The 20,703-nt window shown below is 34.8% G+C and overlaps 1 protein-coding gene across 2 annotated transcripts in view; it reads left to right on the top strand.

Annotated features, from left to right (window-relative positions):
- Positions 1–20,703, top strand: part of Hs6st (heparan sulfate 6-O-sulfotransferase) — a 99,577-nt gene that overhangs the window by 7,524 nt on the left and 71,350 nt on the right. For both annotated transcript variants that reach the window (XM_089714675.1, XM_089714676.1), the window contains exon 2: positions 6,254–6,490. In XM_089714675.1, the coding sequence (XP_089570801.1) occupies positions 6,254–6,490 (237 nt within the window). The remainder of the gene's footprint in view (positions 1–6,253; positions 6,491–20,703) is intronic.

The raw sequence follows: 20,703 nt of genomic DNA, 5'->3' as shown, positions 1-20,703 counted from the left end.
ATATTCCTTTTATTTATACACAACGGCTCTTAATTCTGAAGAACAAGATAATTGAAACATTTGAGATTTCCTTTATTTTCTTACTGTTAATAAGTTCTACTGCAAAAAACAAACTTTGAAACGTCAAACACATTTTAACTAATAGACCTACCTATTTACCCAATCTTCAATGTATTAAAAAATTCATTACATAAACTGTACAATGTGAGTAGTTTATTATTAGACATAGGTAATATAAAATAATGTCACAATAATTTATGTTTTGACGGAATCCAGCTGTAAAAGTACTCCCTGAAAATCCTTGACACGTTTTTTACGACACAAGCAAGGATAATAAACTTGCAAAGACCGTTCTGGGCAAGTTTACACAGGTCTCCTTAGCTGATATTGAACTTCAGGTGTTACATCAATATGTCACATTATTTTGTTGTAATATTTTACAAAAAAAAGTAGGCGTGGCATTGAAAATTTTAGTCTTCGTAATATATTTGGGTATATTTTTGTATTGTTCACATTAAAATGCTATAAAGGCTAGCAAGGATTTAAACATCATTCAAATTAATTTTAAGTCAGATTAGAATATGAATTATACTTCTGGAATCTGGCATCTCATAAAAAAGCCTCTCGAAAAGCGTTGTAAAAACCTCGAATGCATAGTAAAATGTTTACCAAACCGTGCCTGCGTATTTCTGGTACAGATGGTTAAGATAAAGGACACGTGTCTGGTTGATGGGACAGTAATAGCCTATTGTGGTGATAGGACGAAAATAAATAGCAAGAGTATTGTTCCCGGCCATTGCAGTAGAAATGGAAATAAAACTTTATGCTGTTGTAATTAGGTTTTAAAATGGTTATGAGCACATGTGTTGCTTTGGCCCGGAGCCGCATTGGTTCAACACGAATAGTACAAGGGCAACTTTTATTGCAAACTTGAATTTCATTTTTGATGCGGAAACAGAACAGATAAAATGCGGTTTGTTTTATATTATTTTATCTACATTTACCTATCCATTATCAGTGCGGATGTTTGAGGAATGCTTTCGTTTATTATTTCGACACTTCCGGTCCTTTCGTTTGTTAGGCGTTTTGTGTTTGAATAGTAAATGAGGTGATACATTGGACTTGAAAAATAAATGGAGCGTAAATATTTATAGGCATGTCTTTTTATCGAGCGTAGAAACATGTTATTTCTCAAAAAAATAAAGGATTTTTATTTATCTAATCAAGTCTATTACACAGTTTAAACAACATGAACATTGAAATAATGTCGTGATAAATTCTTTCTCATCTTATCAATAACTGATGCTAATGCAGAAGATTGAATCTTGACATTTTATAAAGCTTTTGTAAACGATAAAGTTTTTCCAGATGCATAAAACTATTACTTGAACATGTTCTGAGAAAACCTTGTTCTATAAAGATTTTTCGCTGAGTTAAGTTTTGATAAGAAACTATCGACCTTTAGCGACAAACTTCTTAACGTCATTAACATGAGGGTAGAAAATTGGGTCAAGGTCATCATAATTTATGGACTTGCGTTTCTCCAGAATAGACTGCGTTATGTTTGTACTTTATCTACTAGATTTACACAACATAAGAAAACAAAAGATGTTTAAAATTATAGTAAAACACAAAAAAATGTTTAAAAGAACATTATCAAATGTTTATGGTACGCCTTGTAGGTATACTATTTGTAAATATTTAAGATATTATCAAAATATTATATTTTTTCTTAACGATACATTAGGCTTACTGCCAACAGTACGTCCGCGTCAGTATCAAAATTCATTATTTTCTATATTCGTTGTGTAAGGCGCGGGACATATACAAGCGGCGCGGCGCGCATCGGGCGCGCTGTTGGCGTCCGAAAATGATATTTATATAGAGTGGTTAAATGCATTTTCTTCATGCATAATTTAGTAAAATTATGTTTTTTGTGCTAAAAGAGATTTGAAAGTAACGTTAATTTGAAAGTAACGATTTTGTTTTGATAATTCCTTGTAAGTAAATAGCGAGGATAACCCCACGATTGCAAATATATCTTTGTTGGAAATGTTGGAATTTACTTGGAAAATTTTATAGTACTTTTAAAGTAATTTTAAAGTAGTACTGGTGTAATGATGGAAGAAAAGAAGGTTAAAATAACACAAAATTTATATTGTACTAGCGGTCCGCCCCGGCTTCGCCCGTGGTACATATTTCGCAATAAAAGGTAGCCTATGTTCTTTCTCAGGGTCTAAAGATTATCTGTGCCAAATTTCATCAAAATCGGTCCAGTACCTAGTTTATGCGTGAAAACCATACATACATACATACATACATACATACATACATACAAACCTTTCCTCTTTATAATATTAGTATAGATAAAATATGGTTTTCAAACACAGGTTTACATTTAAACCATATAAATCTTATCATTAAAATCTCAGTTCAAAAGTATTTACAGTACTGATCATTCCACAATATTATTACAATTACAAATAAATAAAAAACACAATCAAAATCAGGATTATCTTTATTTCTGACATTGTAAATACATGGGAACTTTCATTATGCTCTTCTTCATTTTCACTTTCCCTACTGCCATCACCTGTGTAAATCATTTCATCGATTAATTCAATTCACCTTTAAAAACAAAACGAAGAAGGGTATGTAATAGCAGCTCTATATAATTCCACACAGAGAGAACACATTTTTGACTGACAGGCTACCGTCTCCTATAGACCGGGAGATACTGACACAAAATTTCGAGTCATTTGTAACAGGATGGCGGTTCTACAGGGGTCTTAGTACGCAATGACAAAAAGAAAAACGATGGTGTGAACGCTGGTACCGTCGGCTTAGTCGCGTGGGCGTTAGTCGAACTCGTCGGAAAAATAGCGAAGTCAAACGATTTGTAACACAAAAAATTTAGAATTTACCGATAGCCCATAAAAAAGAAGTAGGCGGTAGTGTCATGCCATACTTTTCCGGTGTGACTTACAGCCCGCTATACCGACGCGAATGTGTTGATTTAAAAAAAACAATTCAACCATTTGTACCAGGCTAACTTTTGCACAGGTAACCATCGTCGTGCAGCCATTTACGAAAATCGCCATGCCATACTTTTCGGACGATTCCAAATGGTCGCCATACCGCCGAAAATCTGCAAATTTTTTTTTGTAAAAATTGTAACAGACAAATGACTCGAAATTTTGTGTCAGTATCTCCCGGTCTACTACCACCCGATTTGTTTTTGATTGTGTATGACCGTGAATTGACCTCTATTTGGATGCGATGGGGGAAGCGCGCCTGCGGTAGAGCGGGGGCACACGATGCGTTGCGGCGCCGCACCGCAATGATTTCACCGTGTCAGTGGGCACACGAGCGGTGCGGCGCCGTAACGTTGTTATGTCGCAGCGGCGTCGTAGCAGGGTTGCACAGCGTGTCCTTCCTTGTGATGCAAAACAACTGAGCGGTGCCGTTCCGACGTCGCACCGCATTCACCCCTCCCCGCCTCGTCTTGGTGGTTGCAAGTCCGGTGCGGCGCCGGAGCGCATCGTGTGACATGCCACAGATATTTCTATGTTATACGACGCAGCGACACCGCTCCGGCGCCGCACCGCCGCCGCAACGCATCGTGTGCCCCCGCCCGTACGCCTGCGGTACGCCCGCGGCGCAACCGTGGCGTGCCGCCTCGTCGCCTTTCCAAAATTCTTTCATACAAAATGTATAAGAAGGACGTGGTGCAAAACAGATTCAAGAGGTGCGCTTATGGCACGCCCGCGCCCGCGCCGCTTGTGTTTGACCCGCGCCTAAGAGCGTATACGCACCATGCGGGTAGCCGCATTGCGGGTAGCCGTCCGGCTGACCGCAAGCACAATTATGTACGTAATATTCATTTCTATGCGCACTGCGATGCGGCTACCGCAGACCGCACAGTGCGCATAGAAATGAATATTACGTACATAATTGTGCTTGCGGTCAGCCGGACGGCTACCCGCAATGCGGCTACCCGCATAGTGCGTATACGCTCTAAGAGTGTAAGCTATACAGTGTACCTACACGGTTGAACAAAGATTTATGCGGAAAGAAAATCAGCAAATACGTAGCTAATGGATATTTACATTTTACAGCATTTGTATTCCTCTATATATTGAAAACCTGATACGATAATGACGTTCTGAATACAATTCTTATAAAGCAAGAAGGGTAGGAGAATAGTTTCAGTACAGTGAACCTATGTAGGAACCGTAATATACCATTGAAAAGCGTATTGGATATATAAAATAAACATAAAAGACAGGGGAAAGCTAACCCGGATTTGTCTTAAAGATAAACAGCACTGAGGGGTATTAATGAGAACAAAATATGAAAAACAATATAAAATCCTTCACGTATACGTGAGACAATCACGAATATTATATTATTATTTGTAAATATTATCAAGATAACGTTAATCTGATGATCGAAAAATCAACCCTCGAATAAATTGAATGAGACATTAATTCAATTGATACGTAATACATTTATTATGAAAAAGAATTCAATCATAATCCTCATCCAGTATTTGTATGGTAAAATGTCATTTATATGGCGTACCGCCACAGCCAAACTATATTATCCCGACCATCGGTTTATCGGAAATTTTATCTGATAAGCTATCGGTTATTATATCAGCTTAACGGTTATTAGTTTCAGGTCAACGCGTTATCGATGTTCTGTAAAACTTATCTGATTGAACCTGCCTCGCGAACTTTTGTTTGCTCGCATTCAGTGAAAGCACTGGATTGGTTTAATGTTGCACTATCTCGATTGGATGAAATTATTCGCATACCTGTTTCGGTATTTTTACATTTTAAAGCTACATGCAGAAGGAATACGGGATCAATCCATAAATTGCTTGCATTGGGGTAGTTTATCTGATATTAGTGATTTTTTATGCTTTATTTGTTGATTATATTATTTTGCGTATAAGACAAAGCATATAATACTTGAAGTTTTAATTACACGACGGATTAATATGTAGCATATTCCATTATCAGTTCTTTCCAATATACCTACACTGATATGGGAAATCCTACCCGTTGTTGGTACTTTAATTGTAAGTTAACAACAAACAAATCCGGGATAGTCACGCGTTGCGTATCCAATTAGTTCGGGTGTTACCAAAAACTGCGGCGGCGTGTTAATGTGAGCAACATTAGTATCAGCCGGGGTGCTGATTGCGACTATGTTAATGGTCTAAGGGCACTCGGCCCTCTTCATTAGCCGAGCAAACAAGTGGGGCGCTATTTTATCTCGTCACCCTCTTAACCTCCCACCGAGTTTTAACATTTGCCAAGATGAATATAAGGCGAGTTCGAGCTCAAGTTTTATTACGGTTTAATAGACAAATTGTGCTTGTTTATGGAAGTAGAATAAACCTCGTCCCGTAACTTTTTTAATTTTCTTCGCATCGTAAAGGGGAAATATCGTGTTAGGAAGAATGTCGTAAATTTCAACTTGCTGTTGTATATTTTCTAGATAAGTTCAGTTTATTCTACTAACGTAACATTCCTTGGCGTGAGCACGCTAAGTTGTTAACAAAGCTTAGTTTCCCAATAAAAAAAGGATTCACAAAATGCCATAGCGAAAATTAATCTCTTTGGCGAGGGCTATCCCTAACGCGCTAACCATTATTGTTAATATGCCATACAAAGACGATAAAACTGTTAATTAACTATTATTTCCATCGATGCAAATACGCATTATACAGTCTGCGTGCGTTATGCAGATAGTTAATTTGGTTTTGCAATCCATAATTATTTATTGTTATTGCGAAACTAAAATACGATTTGATTCATTATGACCTGCTGATTGTGCACAACGGAACTGTGAATGATTGAATTGTTCAAACTAATGTTTTATTGTAAATTGCTGATTTCAGCTCACGAATGATTTATTAAATTGCCGTTAGTGACAATGTTTTACTAGATTAAATTTATTGCAATGATTTATGGATATTATGAATGAACGTAACAATTTTATCACAAACGGGGAGTCGTAAATTAGAACAAAAAGTTAAGAACCGTAAAAGAAAAAACAGTAATTACTCTAAATAAACATTATAAGTGACCCGCCCGGCATAAATTCATTAAAACAAACGAATTCGCGAAACCTACGGACATAAATCAGACCTTTTCGTTGCAATGTTTAAAAATGATATAGCGCTTTATTACGCGGCTATATAAATGGTGATACAGCGATGACAGTAACAAATGACTTTCAGGTTTGCGTGGTGTCGCCCAGGGAGAGGGTGGCGGAGTCTCTCGCCCTCACGTACGCGGAGGCGCCGGGACGGCCGCTGCCCGACGCGATCGTGCAGCCGGGCCTCTCGTACGACGAGGTGCTACATGACGACTTCAGATTTGACCTCAACGCCCATGACGTTATGGTCTTCCTGCATATACAGAAGACTGGGGGCACGTCGTTCGGACGGCACCTCGTTATGGATCTCGATTTGAAGGTAAGTCCGTTACATCACAAAGTTTATGAAATGTCAGTAAAAAAGTAACAAACTAACTTGAGACTCACATTTATCTTCAATAAATCAACTAATAATGATCATGCAGTTCCATAAATTAGTGATATAACATTTTTTTTTATTACACACCTCATTAATAACTACATACTACCTAGTAACACTAGGTACTACAGGAGCTGTAGCTCGTTATACTCGTAAAATACATAGTTAAAAGGAAAAATGGAAATTTAATTTATACCCGTAGCTGCAAACATTAGCTCCAAATTAACCACATACCCATTACCTACCATTAATTTTCTTAGAGCGCAAAATGGTGAACAAAAACACCTAAATAAACAAAAATATCGCAGGTACAATACTAATGAGCTTTTTATTTAAATACTAGCGGTCCGCCCCGGCTTCGCCCGTGGTACCTACATGTTTAAACTATCCTATCTCTCAAGTTGGATCGAAGTACTACACATGGTGTGCGAATTTTATTTTTAGTCCGGGATCCATCGCCCATTTTTGCAAGTGATTACTATCAAGCTAATTTTTCGTGAGTAGCTTTATTTTGATGAGATGCCCAATAATTTCATGTACGAAACTCTCGATTGTGGTAGCTACCAGAGGAAACAAGGATAAAATATTTTGATTTGATGGTTCTCATTAATTACTAACTGAATGTTTTTTTTTGTTCAATCTCAAGATAATTATCTAAATTATTCGAAAAAATATTAGCCCTACAAAATCTATGGTTTGATCAAAGAGTCCCCCTTTCCAATGTGTATCGATAACGAAGTCATCATAAATGATTACTAACCAGCTGATTTTTTTATTTTCACTTATTTAATACTTATATAATTCAACAGACATATTGTCCTACAAATTGCGTAATAAATATTTGAGAACCGTCAAATCAAAAATTTTTATCCTTGTTACCTCTGGTAGCTACCACAATCGAGAGTTTCGTACATGAAATTATTGGGCATCTCATCAAAATAAAGCTACTCACGAAAAATTAGCTTATAGTAATCACTTGCAAAAATGGGCGATGGATCCCGGGCTATTATTATTTTATTATAATCGGTTAAGTGGTTTAGGAGTCCATTGAGGACAAACATTGTGACACGAGATTTATATATATTAAGATTTTTAACTGTTTTCTACTAGTAAGTAGGTACCTACTTCTACGGTATAATACCTTAAGGGGAAAAAAATAGATTGGATAGGAACTGGTCGATCAAACTTTTCTCTTGACAAGCTAAGCCAGCGATTTTTTGCCGAAATTAATCTTCTAGATTGATTACACCTATCACTTCTATATTATAATGAAGAATGTACTTAAGACATAGTTAACATACGCGTAAGTGCAGGAGTCCAACGAACATTTAATCGTATCAAATATGTACTACCCATCCATAATTAGTACCCAATCAACTAGAAAAATTTGTAATGAATATGTTATGTAACGCATGTTATGCGTGTGAGAACACAGGAAAACGTTTGTTCTAATACGAATATTAATGTATTGTGTTTCTGTAACAAGTCCGATCAACAGCACGTTAACTGCATATTATTAGTGTTTTCTGAATGCCGCTTCGTGAATAAACTTCGATCGCTCTAATATATTGCAGCGTTCACAATACACGAACATTTAGATTAAAATTTCATCCGACCGAACACAATTCAGCGTTTCGGCAGTTTGGCAACGGTACATTCGCGATTAGCATTCATTTGCCTATCTGTGCTGAACGTTCTTGAGCTATCTATGCTGATCGCGATTAATAAATTGTGCTGGTTCAAATTGTTCCTTTGTTTGCTAATGTTGCCAGGATTGTGTTTGCTTTTTTCAAATTTGGGGTCAGATTTCTGAGTGACACTTTTCGCGATAGTGTATGTGAAAAATTGGATGGTTTTGCGTATTATAATAGCTGGAACGTTTTTTTTTTGCGTCCTAGAGCGCTTTTCCAATTGAATTAAAGAATTTACGAATGAAAGTACGACTACTTTTTTATTATTGTGGTTAGCTCTAGTATTAATTGTGTTACTTATGTGTGGTCTCAGAGTTGATTTGCTATGGAGATAATAGTTAAAATAACTCGATCTTTTAGGGTATGATTAAGGGGATTGTGAAAAATTAATCAGTCAAAAAAGTTAATTTTATCTGATCCATGTCTCCTTGAAAGTAAAAATATACTTGCACTTCGATAAATCATAAGCACTGAATATAAATATCTATCGTACTAATTACTTAGTAAATTTACACGCTGTGATCAGAATACTCAAGTATTTCTATACGTACTAATGGAATTAGCTTGTTGAAAGCTGGACCGACTTAACTCATTGCTAAATATTGTGCGGTCAACCGTCTAAACTAGTATTATATAATGTTCAATATATGTATTATTGCCTATATATAATTTTAAAGGATTGATTTATCATGAATATAAAAAATATCGCCTTAAGTGGTTTTGCGAGTCTAGACTAGCCTTTATTTGTTACTCAAACAATATTGTAGACCGATCTTGTTAACTAAACATTAGCTTTTATAATACTAAAATCTTTGTAGAAATCCGACTAAATAAACTTGAAAATCGGTACTCCCGTTAGAAATATTCACCTTCTTATTTGGTTAAGTTATTCTTCATTTCCTATATGCATTCATATTATTATAGCTAGAATTTTGCCGTCCCGGCTTGAAAAATTGGAAGGAACATCGACAGTCATGTTGATGTTACCATAAAAGTGCTAATTTTGATATGAATGGTTGTTGAAATGAAATGAAATAAACTAAAATGTTCCATAAACTAAAATAAAAAAGGACAGATCAAATAATAGATACAATTATATCCCATCATAGTTAACAATGTATAAAAATTCGTCTTCCTCTTACTAAGGGCTCCCCCGACCTATGAATCAAACATTCGACTATGATTAGTACTATCTATGATTATTATATTCTCTTAGGAGAAGGCTATGTCCTACCTTTTTATATACCTGACGTTCTGAACACACCTTCCATAATATTCCGAAGAAATTCTCGTTGCAGTTTTGTTGGTTGATTCAGGCACACCCTGGAGACCAATGAGCTCAACGTCACAGGATTTGGCTTGAGTTACGAGTGTGTGCTAGTTCCTAATCTCCAACGTTACCTTTAGGCCGCTCCTTGATTTGTCGGTGAGGTATCTGTATGCGGTATTTATTGCCCAGAGTCAAGTGTTGTCATCCTCTTAGTTATTAGTGTATGCTTTGGGATTTAAAGTGCAGATAGTCCTTTGCTTAAGTAAAAGAATACCAACACGTTACCTTCGTTGCCCTAAATTGCTCGAGTGCCGCGTCTACCAGAAAGAATTCTTTGAATGTCGTTCAAAATTATTTATTCAAATAAATACATGCAGTAACGAATCGACTGTTGAATATATTATCATGAAGCAGTCTTGCCATCTCGATAACGTACACTTATAGATGTTCTGTACACTTAATTCTGTAAAAAAAAAAACTTCTATGCATTTTCTTTACCAATGAAAAGATATTATATTCTAACTGATTGACAGATTCATTATCACAGAGCCTCAACCACTGAAATTAAAACACTATTAGAAATTGAGCTCCCCTTCTGATGAGGGTCCGACTCAATTATTAAAGTCTTAAGACGTGCTGACAGTGTTAAAAGGTCCGCAGATTTAAAGGAAGCACTATTAAAATAACTATTGAGCATTTCAGTTAGTTTATGTGCTTTAACGTACAATAAATCTTAAGGGGATGTAAGAAGGTAGGAATTTTTTATACCAAAACATGAGATTTCATAGCATGCTTTTAATTAAATATGAGCTGTTTTACCTCATTGCTGATTTTTTATTTTATCTATACTAATATTATAAAGAGGAAAGGTTTGTATGTATGTATGTATGTATGTATGTATGTATGTATGTATGTATGTATGTATGTATGTATGGTTTTCACGCATAAACTACTGGACCGATTTTGATGAAATTTGGCACAGATAATCTTTAGACCCTGAGGAAGAACATAGGCTACCTTTTATTGCGAAATATGTACCACGGACGAAGCCGGGGCGGACCGCTAGTCTTTGATATTTGTTTTAGTGATAGATAAATATTTATTCCATTTGAAAAATAGTATTCCGTAGAGAAATAGATTTTAACTATTCGTATTCGTTGCAGTGTTACGCAATAGACACAACCATAAATAATCGTGAACTGTCATCGCCAATATTGCCTGCGAAGATAATAATCAGTGATGTATGGATGTCGGTGAGAGAACGTGATTTAAATTACCATGGTATCGGTTACCATGCTGACGGTGGCCGTGTGTGTGAATTGTATCGTAAATTCGTTAATCAGCATGCCATTCAAGTGATTGAGTGACGCCTAGCTGGCGCCTAGTTAATGTGCGGTTGGTTTTGAAGCGTTTCATTCGCACTCATAATTACCTATTAGGTAAGTGTTGAGCTAATTGGATGTGGATCCAAAATTTGCTGATGATTTGGGTTTTTTTTTGAGGTATTTTTAGCTGTTGATGTAATAATAGCTTGGTAATGGTAAATTTAACTAATGTCAGAACATGACAACAAAATAATCGTGGTGGAGTAAGTGGCGTAAGAATGATTGACTGCTGAAATCAAGTTAAAATAGTTTATTAGTAGTAGTTACTTTTAAATCAACGGATTACATGTGTAATCATACCTTTATACTGAAATAATACCTTTTTCATCGATATACTGAAATAATACTTTTTTTAAACATTTTACTCATTAAATTATAAGCCAACATCAGCAACCAAGCCTAGTATCAGCAAAATATTATTTTCGCTGGATAGTTACTGTGGAAATTCAGCTGAAAACTTTGTTGTAAATATCCGAGATTATTTTTTGCGAACGTTTTCCTTCGTGAAGTGGAGGAAAAATTTAACCATTTTCATATAATAAGTCGGAAAATATTTTTAGGTAAGGTTAAGCCGTGTTTTAGTAATGATATCTCACTGAACCCCTATCAAGAAGGATCAAAGGTGTCAGAAGGTAAATTTTACTCTATCAAATTTAAACGTGAAATTTTCTCGCGAAAAATGTGCTAAGACGCGACCTACATATAAAGTTGTGACTAGGAGCTGGCGAAAGTTCATTTAAATCCATCCTTAATTTCACGTTTGCATTGCTGGCTGTCTTTTCAAGGCTTATTATTCGTACAACAATTTTATAACGTTTTGTGCTTATTTTATTGGTACAGATAGTTGTCGTTTTCCAGTTTTGCGATATGATATTTGATTCACAATTTTGCGAGTCCAGATCCGCTTCGAAATATTTAAGTTAGTTTTTTTCTACCGCACAATATCGACTTGAGTTTTATACTATCTACCTTTAGAATTTGACTTAAGGCTGCAGTCTAGCGAAGTTGCGTTTTCAACAAGTTATTTGACAATTTTTTCCCGGCTAATGAAATGATAAACTGAATTTTTTTTTCTTGTTTATCAATTAGTGTTATATACGCAATGCGCGTGAATTTTTTCACATTTATAAAGTTACTTTATGTTACCTTAATCAGGCCTTCAAGATAAGTCTCTTTCCCCCAAAGACATTTCGAGCTAAGTTTGTGCACTCACTACGTTGCAACCGATTACAATTTACACAATCTGATCAGCGCATTATTATCCTTATATAGTCGTTATTAAAAACTGCTGAATAGAATTGCCGAAAAACTTATGATTTTCCTAATTAGAACGTTATAAATTCATTAAATTTCCCATTTTTTGCCTTACAAAATCTATTGATAAATACTGCTAAAAGTTATTTTTTCCATTAATTTATTCGAGTTGGTTGAAGACCAATGAGTATTAATCCTTTAAAAAAAATTTTTTTTGAATTTTGATAATTCTTTAAATATTAAAAAAATATTTAAAATAATTAGGAAAAATCCTAGCGAATTTCTTTAGTCGCGCTCCTTGGGCCGGAGCGTTCTGACGTGTGCTCTACGCTCGATTTTCCTTCATACCGAAGTGAAAGTTGCTCTACTTCATTAAATTTAATATTTTTGTTAATTGATTATTTTTATCTTAGTTTTGTCCAATATTCGTATTTTTAAACATTTGATTTCGATATGGAAAATAAACGAAAAAAATACGCGTGTAACTACTAGAAAAAAAATTATCTTCGAACATAAAGTTAATGAAACCAAATAGATTGCAAAGGTGATTGGCAACAATTTCTTTATTTTACGGAGTGTCAGTAAAGGGATGTATATTTCTTTAAAACTAAAGTAAGCTCATAAATTTTCTTATAATATAATTTTTTAAGTGAAACTTTTATTACATCGTCTCAAACTTTTTGGTCTGTGTAACGCATGTCGCGTGTATCGCGGCTGCCGAGTAGGTAGGTATACCTACTCGGCAGCCGACCGACACGCGACATGCGCTACACAAAGCAGTGTTCGGAACCGTTCGAACAGTTTCACTTTTACCGTGGTTTCATAAAACCACACAACATTTTTTCTTGAAGTTCCAAAAATGTTTATTTTTCGTTTGAGAAATACGAAATATAATATAAACTTGTATTGAGAACTTGAACTTCCCAAGTTCATCCGGGGAAATCCCCAAGGAAAATGATTTGTTTACTCCAAAATTATATGCCGAGGTGTTTTAATTTTTTCTTCTAGTCATTTTCAACGTAGCGGCATGTTGTTTGATTATTAAATTTGTAACTTAAATACAGGATGTTGGTTTTATATTCTGATCTTACAGACGCGCTGACAAATTTAGTCCGCCATTTCTAGTTTAGTCCACCAACTTTAAGTACCAATATTAAAACGAATAGATTATCATCACATCATCAAAACTCAGATGTAATGGAAGATCTCAATAACATAGAAAATTCAGTGGGTGTTGAGAACTAAACAAACACAAGTAACAGAGACGCGAAGAATAAAAAAAGAGGATGAAAACGATAATTCTTTGATGCTTTCCCTTTTCGACGTATTGTTAGGGTACATCACCAATCTGCAAAAAACAAAACTGATGATTCCCAATATACAAACAATAACAAATAATCGACAACAGTGGTGAAAATTTGCTGATCACAATGAAACATCCTTCAGTGGTAGCAGATTTACTCATTTAAAATGTATCGGTGAACAGCGTAAAGGAGAGGAGGACAGGAAAACATTATGAATGTGGATGGTGGATTGTATACAGGGTGTAATCGATAAGTATGTGCAGGCGATTATGACGTTATTATTGCAGGTATCAAAAAACTTAAAACTGATATCGAAATTACTTTACCTAATGAGCAAAATGACAATAATAACTTTTTAAAAGTATAACGAGAAATATCTAAAAAATTTACTTTATACACTCCCGTATCAAAAAGGGAAAATGCGACTAGTAGAAGTTAAATGTCTAATTCCGGCAAAAGACATGAATGCGGTAGATGCAGTTAAAAATAAAAAAATTAATATTTGAAATACAATGCAAAAAATAACACTTTTTTCATAGATAAGAATCATGACTATTTTTTCCAAATTCAGGGACAACTAAACGTTGCAGAAGCAGAAGTCTGCTTATTTGCTGTTTGGACTGGAGTGAATCATTCGTTAAAAATAGAATATATAAAAAAGTATGTAACGTTCAGGCAAAATAAAATGATGGACCATTATCAAGATTTTACATAAATTGCCTACTGTCAGAATTGATTGATTCGAGACTTCAGCATTCGATGCCCATCAAGGACCCATCCTATAACATTCAAGCGATTGAAAAAAAAAGAGATAAATCCAGTGCAACCGATAAAGCATCAGAATGCTAGCAAAAGATTTATTAGGTTTATCAATATAAATCTATATATTATACATAATATAATAAATCTGTAGAAGACGCGAAGACCGACATCCGCGCGGACGGAGTCGCGGGTGGAAGCTAGTCAGAAATAAATATCTTTTGTTTTCATTTGCGTATTTTTCTTTTTTATAATTTTTTAACACAAACATTACATTTTTTTATTATATACAAAATTTGTTTGTCCGTTTTATTAGTTAAACTGAACAACTTTCACTAAGAAACTTAGGTCGAAAAAAATGTATAGAGCTATGCATTTTGTATGGAAAGCTTATTTTTTTTATATTTCGTCCAAATTTCTTTGTAAAAGTTGATCAGTTATACAGGGTGTCCCAAAAAGTAGTGATGAACGGAAGCTGGGAGGTAGAGGACCTAGAGGGCTATCCGAATCACCCCCATGTATGTAATGCGATTTTTCGTATTTTCGGAGTTATGACGTTTTTTTCAATTTTGTCACCTATCGCCGAGTACGATGAGATTTTCACTCATGGTGACGTCAATTATTGCGGTAGATGCTTGATTTTTTTTGTGTGCTAAGCTGAAAGATAGGACAATTCAGTATGGTAACATTTATTATCGTTAGATCTTCGAATGGAATAAAAAAAAAGAATTAAATGCCAAGAAAGATAAAATTACCCAGTATGTTCACAACTTCAAGGGCCCATAAAAAAATAAAATCACATAAAAAAAGTTTTCCATTTGGCTTTTAAAAACTTGCTCTATCTATCAGGTAGCTACCCTAAAAATTTCATTTTATTATTCAGAAGGCTTCGATCGAAAAATTGAAATCTAAATTTGGTACGTGCAAAAGTTGAATTAACATTATGATTAATAAAAACAAATTAAAACCAATAAATAGGTGTTTAATTACCAGAATTTTTTTTAAATAACCCCGCTGTTGCTCAATGCAAGTGCGACATCACCGTAAAAAGTTGTCTTTTAAATGCTGAATGCCCTATTATCATTTTTAATGGTTTCTTCTGAATTTCCGGGTTATTTCGTCCAAATTGTGGCATTCTCTCAAGTAGCCGAGGTCTTTTTAGTATCCCCATTGAAACAAATCAATGGGGTTTAGGTCGAGGGACTATGGAGGCCAGGCTTTAAGGCAGGAGTCACCGGCGCATGCGCAGGCTGCAACAACCAATCCATCTTTCAGGGTATCTTTGCCCTTTAGCCTGGCCTCCACGGTCCTCGGACATAAACCCTATTGATTTTTTTCCGTGGGGATACTACAAAGACGAGAGACTGCCACAATTTGGACGAAATTACCCGGAAATTCATAGTAGCAGAAGAAACCATTAAAAATGATAAAAGGGCATTCAGACATTTAAAAGACAACTTTTTACGGTGATGTCGCACTTGCATTGAGCAACAGCGGGGTTATTTTAAAAATTTCTGGTAATTGAACACCTTGTTATTGGTTTTAATTTGTTTTTATTAATCATAATGTTAATTCAATTTTTGCACGTACCAAATTTAGATTTCAATTTTTCGATCGAAGCCTTCTGAATAATAAAATGAAATTTTCAGGGTAGCTACCTGATAGATAGAGCAAGTTTTTAAAAGCCAAAAAGAAAACTTTTTTTATGTGATTTTATTTTTTTACGGGCCCTTGAAGTGGTGAACATACTGGGTAATTTTATCTTTCTTGGCATTTAATTCTTTTTTTTATTCCATTCAAAGATCTAACGATAGTAAAAGTTACCATACTGAATTGGCCTATCTTTTAGCTTAGCACACAAAAAAAATCAAGCATCTACCGCAATAATTGACGTCACCATGAGTGAAAATCTCATCGTACTCGGCGATAGGTGAAAAATTGAAAAAAAACGTCATAACTCCGAAAATACGAAAAATCGCATAACATACATGGGGGTGATTCGGATAGCCCTCTAGGTCTTCTACCTCCCAGCTTCCGTATATCACTACTTTTTGGGACACCCTGTATAAACATGAAGTTGAAGATATCAATAGAAAGTATTCGCAAATTTTGTGTACTGATAAAAAAAAATCACCCGGTGTAATTTTCACGAAAATTGTTTCAAATTGTCATTTTTGGTACTTATTACGAATATTAAATTATGCATACGAATGATTTAATTTTTAAAAATTAAGTGGAGCAACTTTCCCTTAGTACATTTGTATTATTTACATATAGGATGACAGGATGCATTTGTTTGCACTACTAGACCAAGCCCTTAAATTATTATAAAAATTCAAATGTATCCCTTGACATATCCTTGCAAAATCTATATTATTAGATATTTTGTTAATTACCAGCAATTTTCCAAATGTTGTTACTTCATACTTTTTTCCACCCCGTGATGGCATGACATAAATCATTTTTATTTATATTGTTGGTTAGCTCTCAGAGCAATTTAGGTGTTGACTTTTATTAAAGGCCGTGCGTGCAATGACACTGCTAAAATGGAAATGGCTTCATTCTTCTAAGAAAATGTAACGTCATGCAATTTTTGAGTTGACCTTCTTGATTGGGGCGTTTGATATTTTTATTGGGGAATGATGGTACTGTACTATATATTTATAATGCTGTAGTGTCTTTGAAGGAAATGTTTTTCTAGCATATTTGTGTTTGTCTTCTGAAATATACCTACTGCCTTATACATTAATGGAATTCAAAGATCTGCCCTCATGATCCTGCTTATTTCGTTGTGTGTATGTAGTTTTTGGATGCGTAGTAGATAACCTAATATGCACTTAATAAATTATCCTCAAATCAAACGATATACATAATCTAATTAATTATGTGTTTAAAAATAGCAATAAAAGATAAAAAGAAACTTCTCGGTAGAGGTAATGAATAACGTCCTGTCCATTATCGAACAGTTGTAAGTTGTTGGATACAGATAATAAAACAAAAATATATTATATTACTATATTTTACTCTTATCATAATTATCGTGTTTTTCGCGATATACTATGTAATAATTATTCGCTTACGGGAACGGATACATTAATTGAATAATATCTCTTAATTACCGAAAAAAGTAAACATACCAGATTTGAAGTTCACGGGTCAATGTGAGAATCTTAAAACACTTATTTTCTTAAATAAATTCAAGAAGATGTTAGAAAACAACCGCCGTGAAGTAAAGTGTCCTTGGAGTAAACTTATTTGTCCACAAAGAGAAATCGATCAGTGAAATAGTCGCAGAAATACTGTATGTTCCACTAGGGACGGGTCACGGGACTTCTGTGAATTTTCTTACAATTGTAATCACGCTACAGGAGACAATTCTGTATAATATAATTTTTTAAGCATACGTATTTAGTAAATACAATGTGTGTGTTGTGGGTGGTGGTAAAACATCTTTTAAATACAATTCACTAAGAATATAGTTTTGAAGTTCGAAGTTCGAGAAGAAGAGTATTATACCGTGTATAAATATTCAATACTGAATAACTACAATAAAGAAGAGAGAGTATATAACATTTTAAATGAATAAAATAAACCAAAGTATAAATGGAAAGGTTAGATTACTAGCGATAGCAATTAATTGACTAACGTTCAATAAAATAGCTATCTCTGAAATGATTTTTCGCGCAAGCTGATAACATAAACCTAGAATATTTCCAATTAAATTAACTCCACAAATCAGATAGGGGAAAAAGGGTTTCGATCGCCCTTGAATTATTTCGCACATTGGTATTTTCGTTTCAACCGACTGTGATCCCGGTTTAAGTCTGGAAGAGTCTACCGCTCGCGAATCCATTTCCTTACATTACCATACATATGAACGCGAACAAATTGACCCATTTAAAGCTTACCGTAACTATTTATAAGCGTTTTCACACCTCGCTTATTTAAGGCATTAGTTCTGTGTTATTCGGGACGGGGCATGTTTTCGCCGTACTGTAAATATTTTAACGTAACCAGCTTCGGCAGCCGGCAATATGGGTCGCAGTTTCGAACTTGAGCATACAGGCGTATTCGCAATTACTAAGAGTACTCGGTCCACAAAATTTCAGATGTGTAATTACAGTTTAAGCGTTACGTTGCGCATTTTTAGATGATATTGTGTATTTCATAATTAGAGCAGTATTAATTGGTAAGCTCAATAAGTTCTTGAGAAGATCTTTATCTTAATGAGCAACTGACATTTGATGTTTCATTCCTATAGGCACTCTCGTACTCTAACAATTCCACGAAACCAACTACGACATTTTATGTAAAGCACCGATAGAGACACCGACAGCTCAATATTCCTTGAGTTCTGCAATACCGATGTACTATGTAAATTCGTAGCCGCGTACATCGACGGCGCTTTTGTTTCGATTCCTAGGAACACTAAGATTTGAATGTTAATGCCCTTTTCATGTGCCAGACACGTATGAAACTCTTCTAGCTAAAATATTAACAATGCTCCCACCTAGACACGAGTGGCTACAAGGTTTTTCGTGCACATCTTTTGGAAAAAATGTTTAGTAGTAGATATATTGGGCTTCATATACCAATACATGGGAAGAAATTTTAAACATGTTCGTTAAAGATTTTATTTCTTCGGAATAAGAAGTAGGGTGACGATTAGATACTAACATCTAATTATTTGTCGATTGATTCTTTATTCTACAAATTTACTCACATTTTTTTCCTTTTTTATTGTTCTTAATCAATCCACTTTCAATACATTAGGTTTGTAAGTTGACATAAGGACGCGATTCCTCCGTTGGCAGATAAACTAAAGAAACATAAAACGTCGTCTCAACAATGGCATAGATGTAGAAGATAAAGCATACCACAGGCATAGTAATGTTATAAATACAAAGATCGCTATTGTTATCTTATTTTACCCACGGGTAACATTTTTGTTTACTGATTTACAATCAGCTCAGGTGCAATGTTTGTCCCGATAAGATGTGTGATGGAAACGCATCCGCGTGTGATAAATGTTCGCCTTGAATTTTTATGTTTCTTGTGTAGTTTTTGCTAAATATAGATATTTAATTATGATTATGTATATATATACGGCTTGTCCTTGAATTCGTTGATATGAACATGTCGATTAAATCGACAATCCTTGCTACATATTATAAGGTTTTAGGGTTCATCCTGCGTTATGTGGTCAATGGCCATGTCCTTTTTGTAACAATGACTCGTTTTATACAACTCAAATGCCTTTGTCGCTTAAATATATAGAAAACTGCTTGTTCTGTGCATCGATTTTCAAATAATGCTTTTTACTGCAACTCAAAGCCAATTCAAAGAAAGAAAGGGTGCAAAGAGAGCAGTATTCGTTCTGCGGATGGCAGTGAAGATGCTACATTTTTTTGTTCAATAATATTCTTTGTACTTGTTGCTATAAAAGGACATCCGATTTCCTCTTTCAAATAATGATTTTTCCTTTAAAAACTGAATTTACGAAGAAGTCCTATATATGTATCTAATGAATTCTTGCTTTTAAACGTCGTGTACCCAAAAACGACGATGAACAGTTAGCGTTAGCGATTTATAAATGTAACCGTCTAGTTTAATTAAATTAGCTCCTTGTTAAAAAGAAAACAACTGTAACATTTTGCACCTGAGACGAATAAAACGTAAGAACCAGTGTTGTTTGTCTGACGCTACACAGCATACTAATTAACGGAACGCCGAAACGCGTTGTAATCTTCTTGTAATATGACGGTTTTATATCTTGGGGTGAACATTGGTCCTTTAATTTCGTATACATTCATGCGCACAAGCCGCACTTAACCGTGTCACGTTTTGTTTCTTAGCAAAACAATGTCCCATATCTATTGTTACATCCAGTTTACGCGAAACCTCGAATATTCCTCGCGTTATGGGACATTATGCCTCCATACTCAAATGTGAGTGCTCTCTAGAAGCTATTTAATGCGAACCCTTGGTATGTTCATGCTTTTTATTGTTGTTACGTGTAGGGACTCGGATTCTATAAAGCGTAAAAGAAAATGGCATTGTGTGTACAATAATATGTTACGGGTACTTAATTATGGAGGGCTTAAGTTTTTTTTTATATTGTGTTTTATTACAATGCTTGAGATGTTAGCAAACAAATGGTACAGCGTCTACATTATATCAACACGTTTTGTTATAACATCTGTATTCAATCTGTCTTAATTTTGATGACAATTATGTTGGATGAAAATGTGGTGATTATAGTTTATATACTATTAGAATAATCCGGAGTACATTCGGCTTGATAATCACAATAAAAATAATGAAGTAAGGTCTTCTGAACGTCACTTTCTATTGTAAGATGAACTCTTTACATAGGCTATATAGGTACCTATATGACATTTTCTTTATGTGACTATCTTGTGGCAATTGCTGCGGAAATAAGGACTTACGATAATGCTTGAGTGCAGATCTTAATGCCATGATTACTGTA

The sequence above is a fragment of the Colias philodice genome, chromosome 3 (assembly GCF_061535455.1).
Source record: "Colias philodice isolate Cphi_HAF_F1 chromosome 3, ilColPhil1 Martin Lab GWU primary, whole genome shotgun sequence".
Classification (NCBI taxonomy): Eukaryota; Metazoa; Arthropoda; class Insecta; order Lepidoptera; family Pieridae; genus Colias; species Colias philodice.
This window is presented reverse-complemented; position numbering and strand designations above follow the sequence as displayed.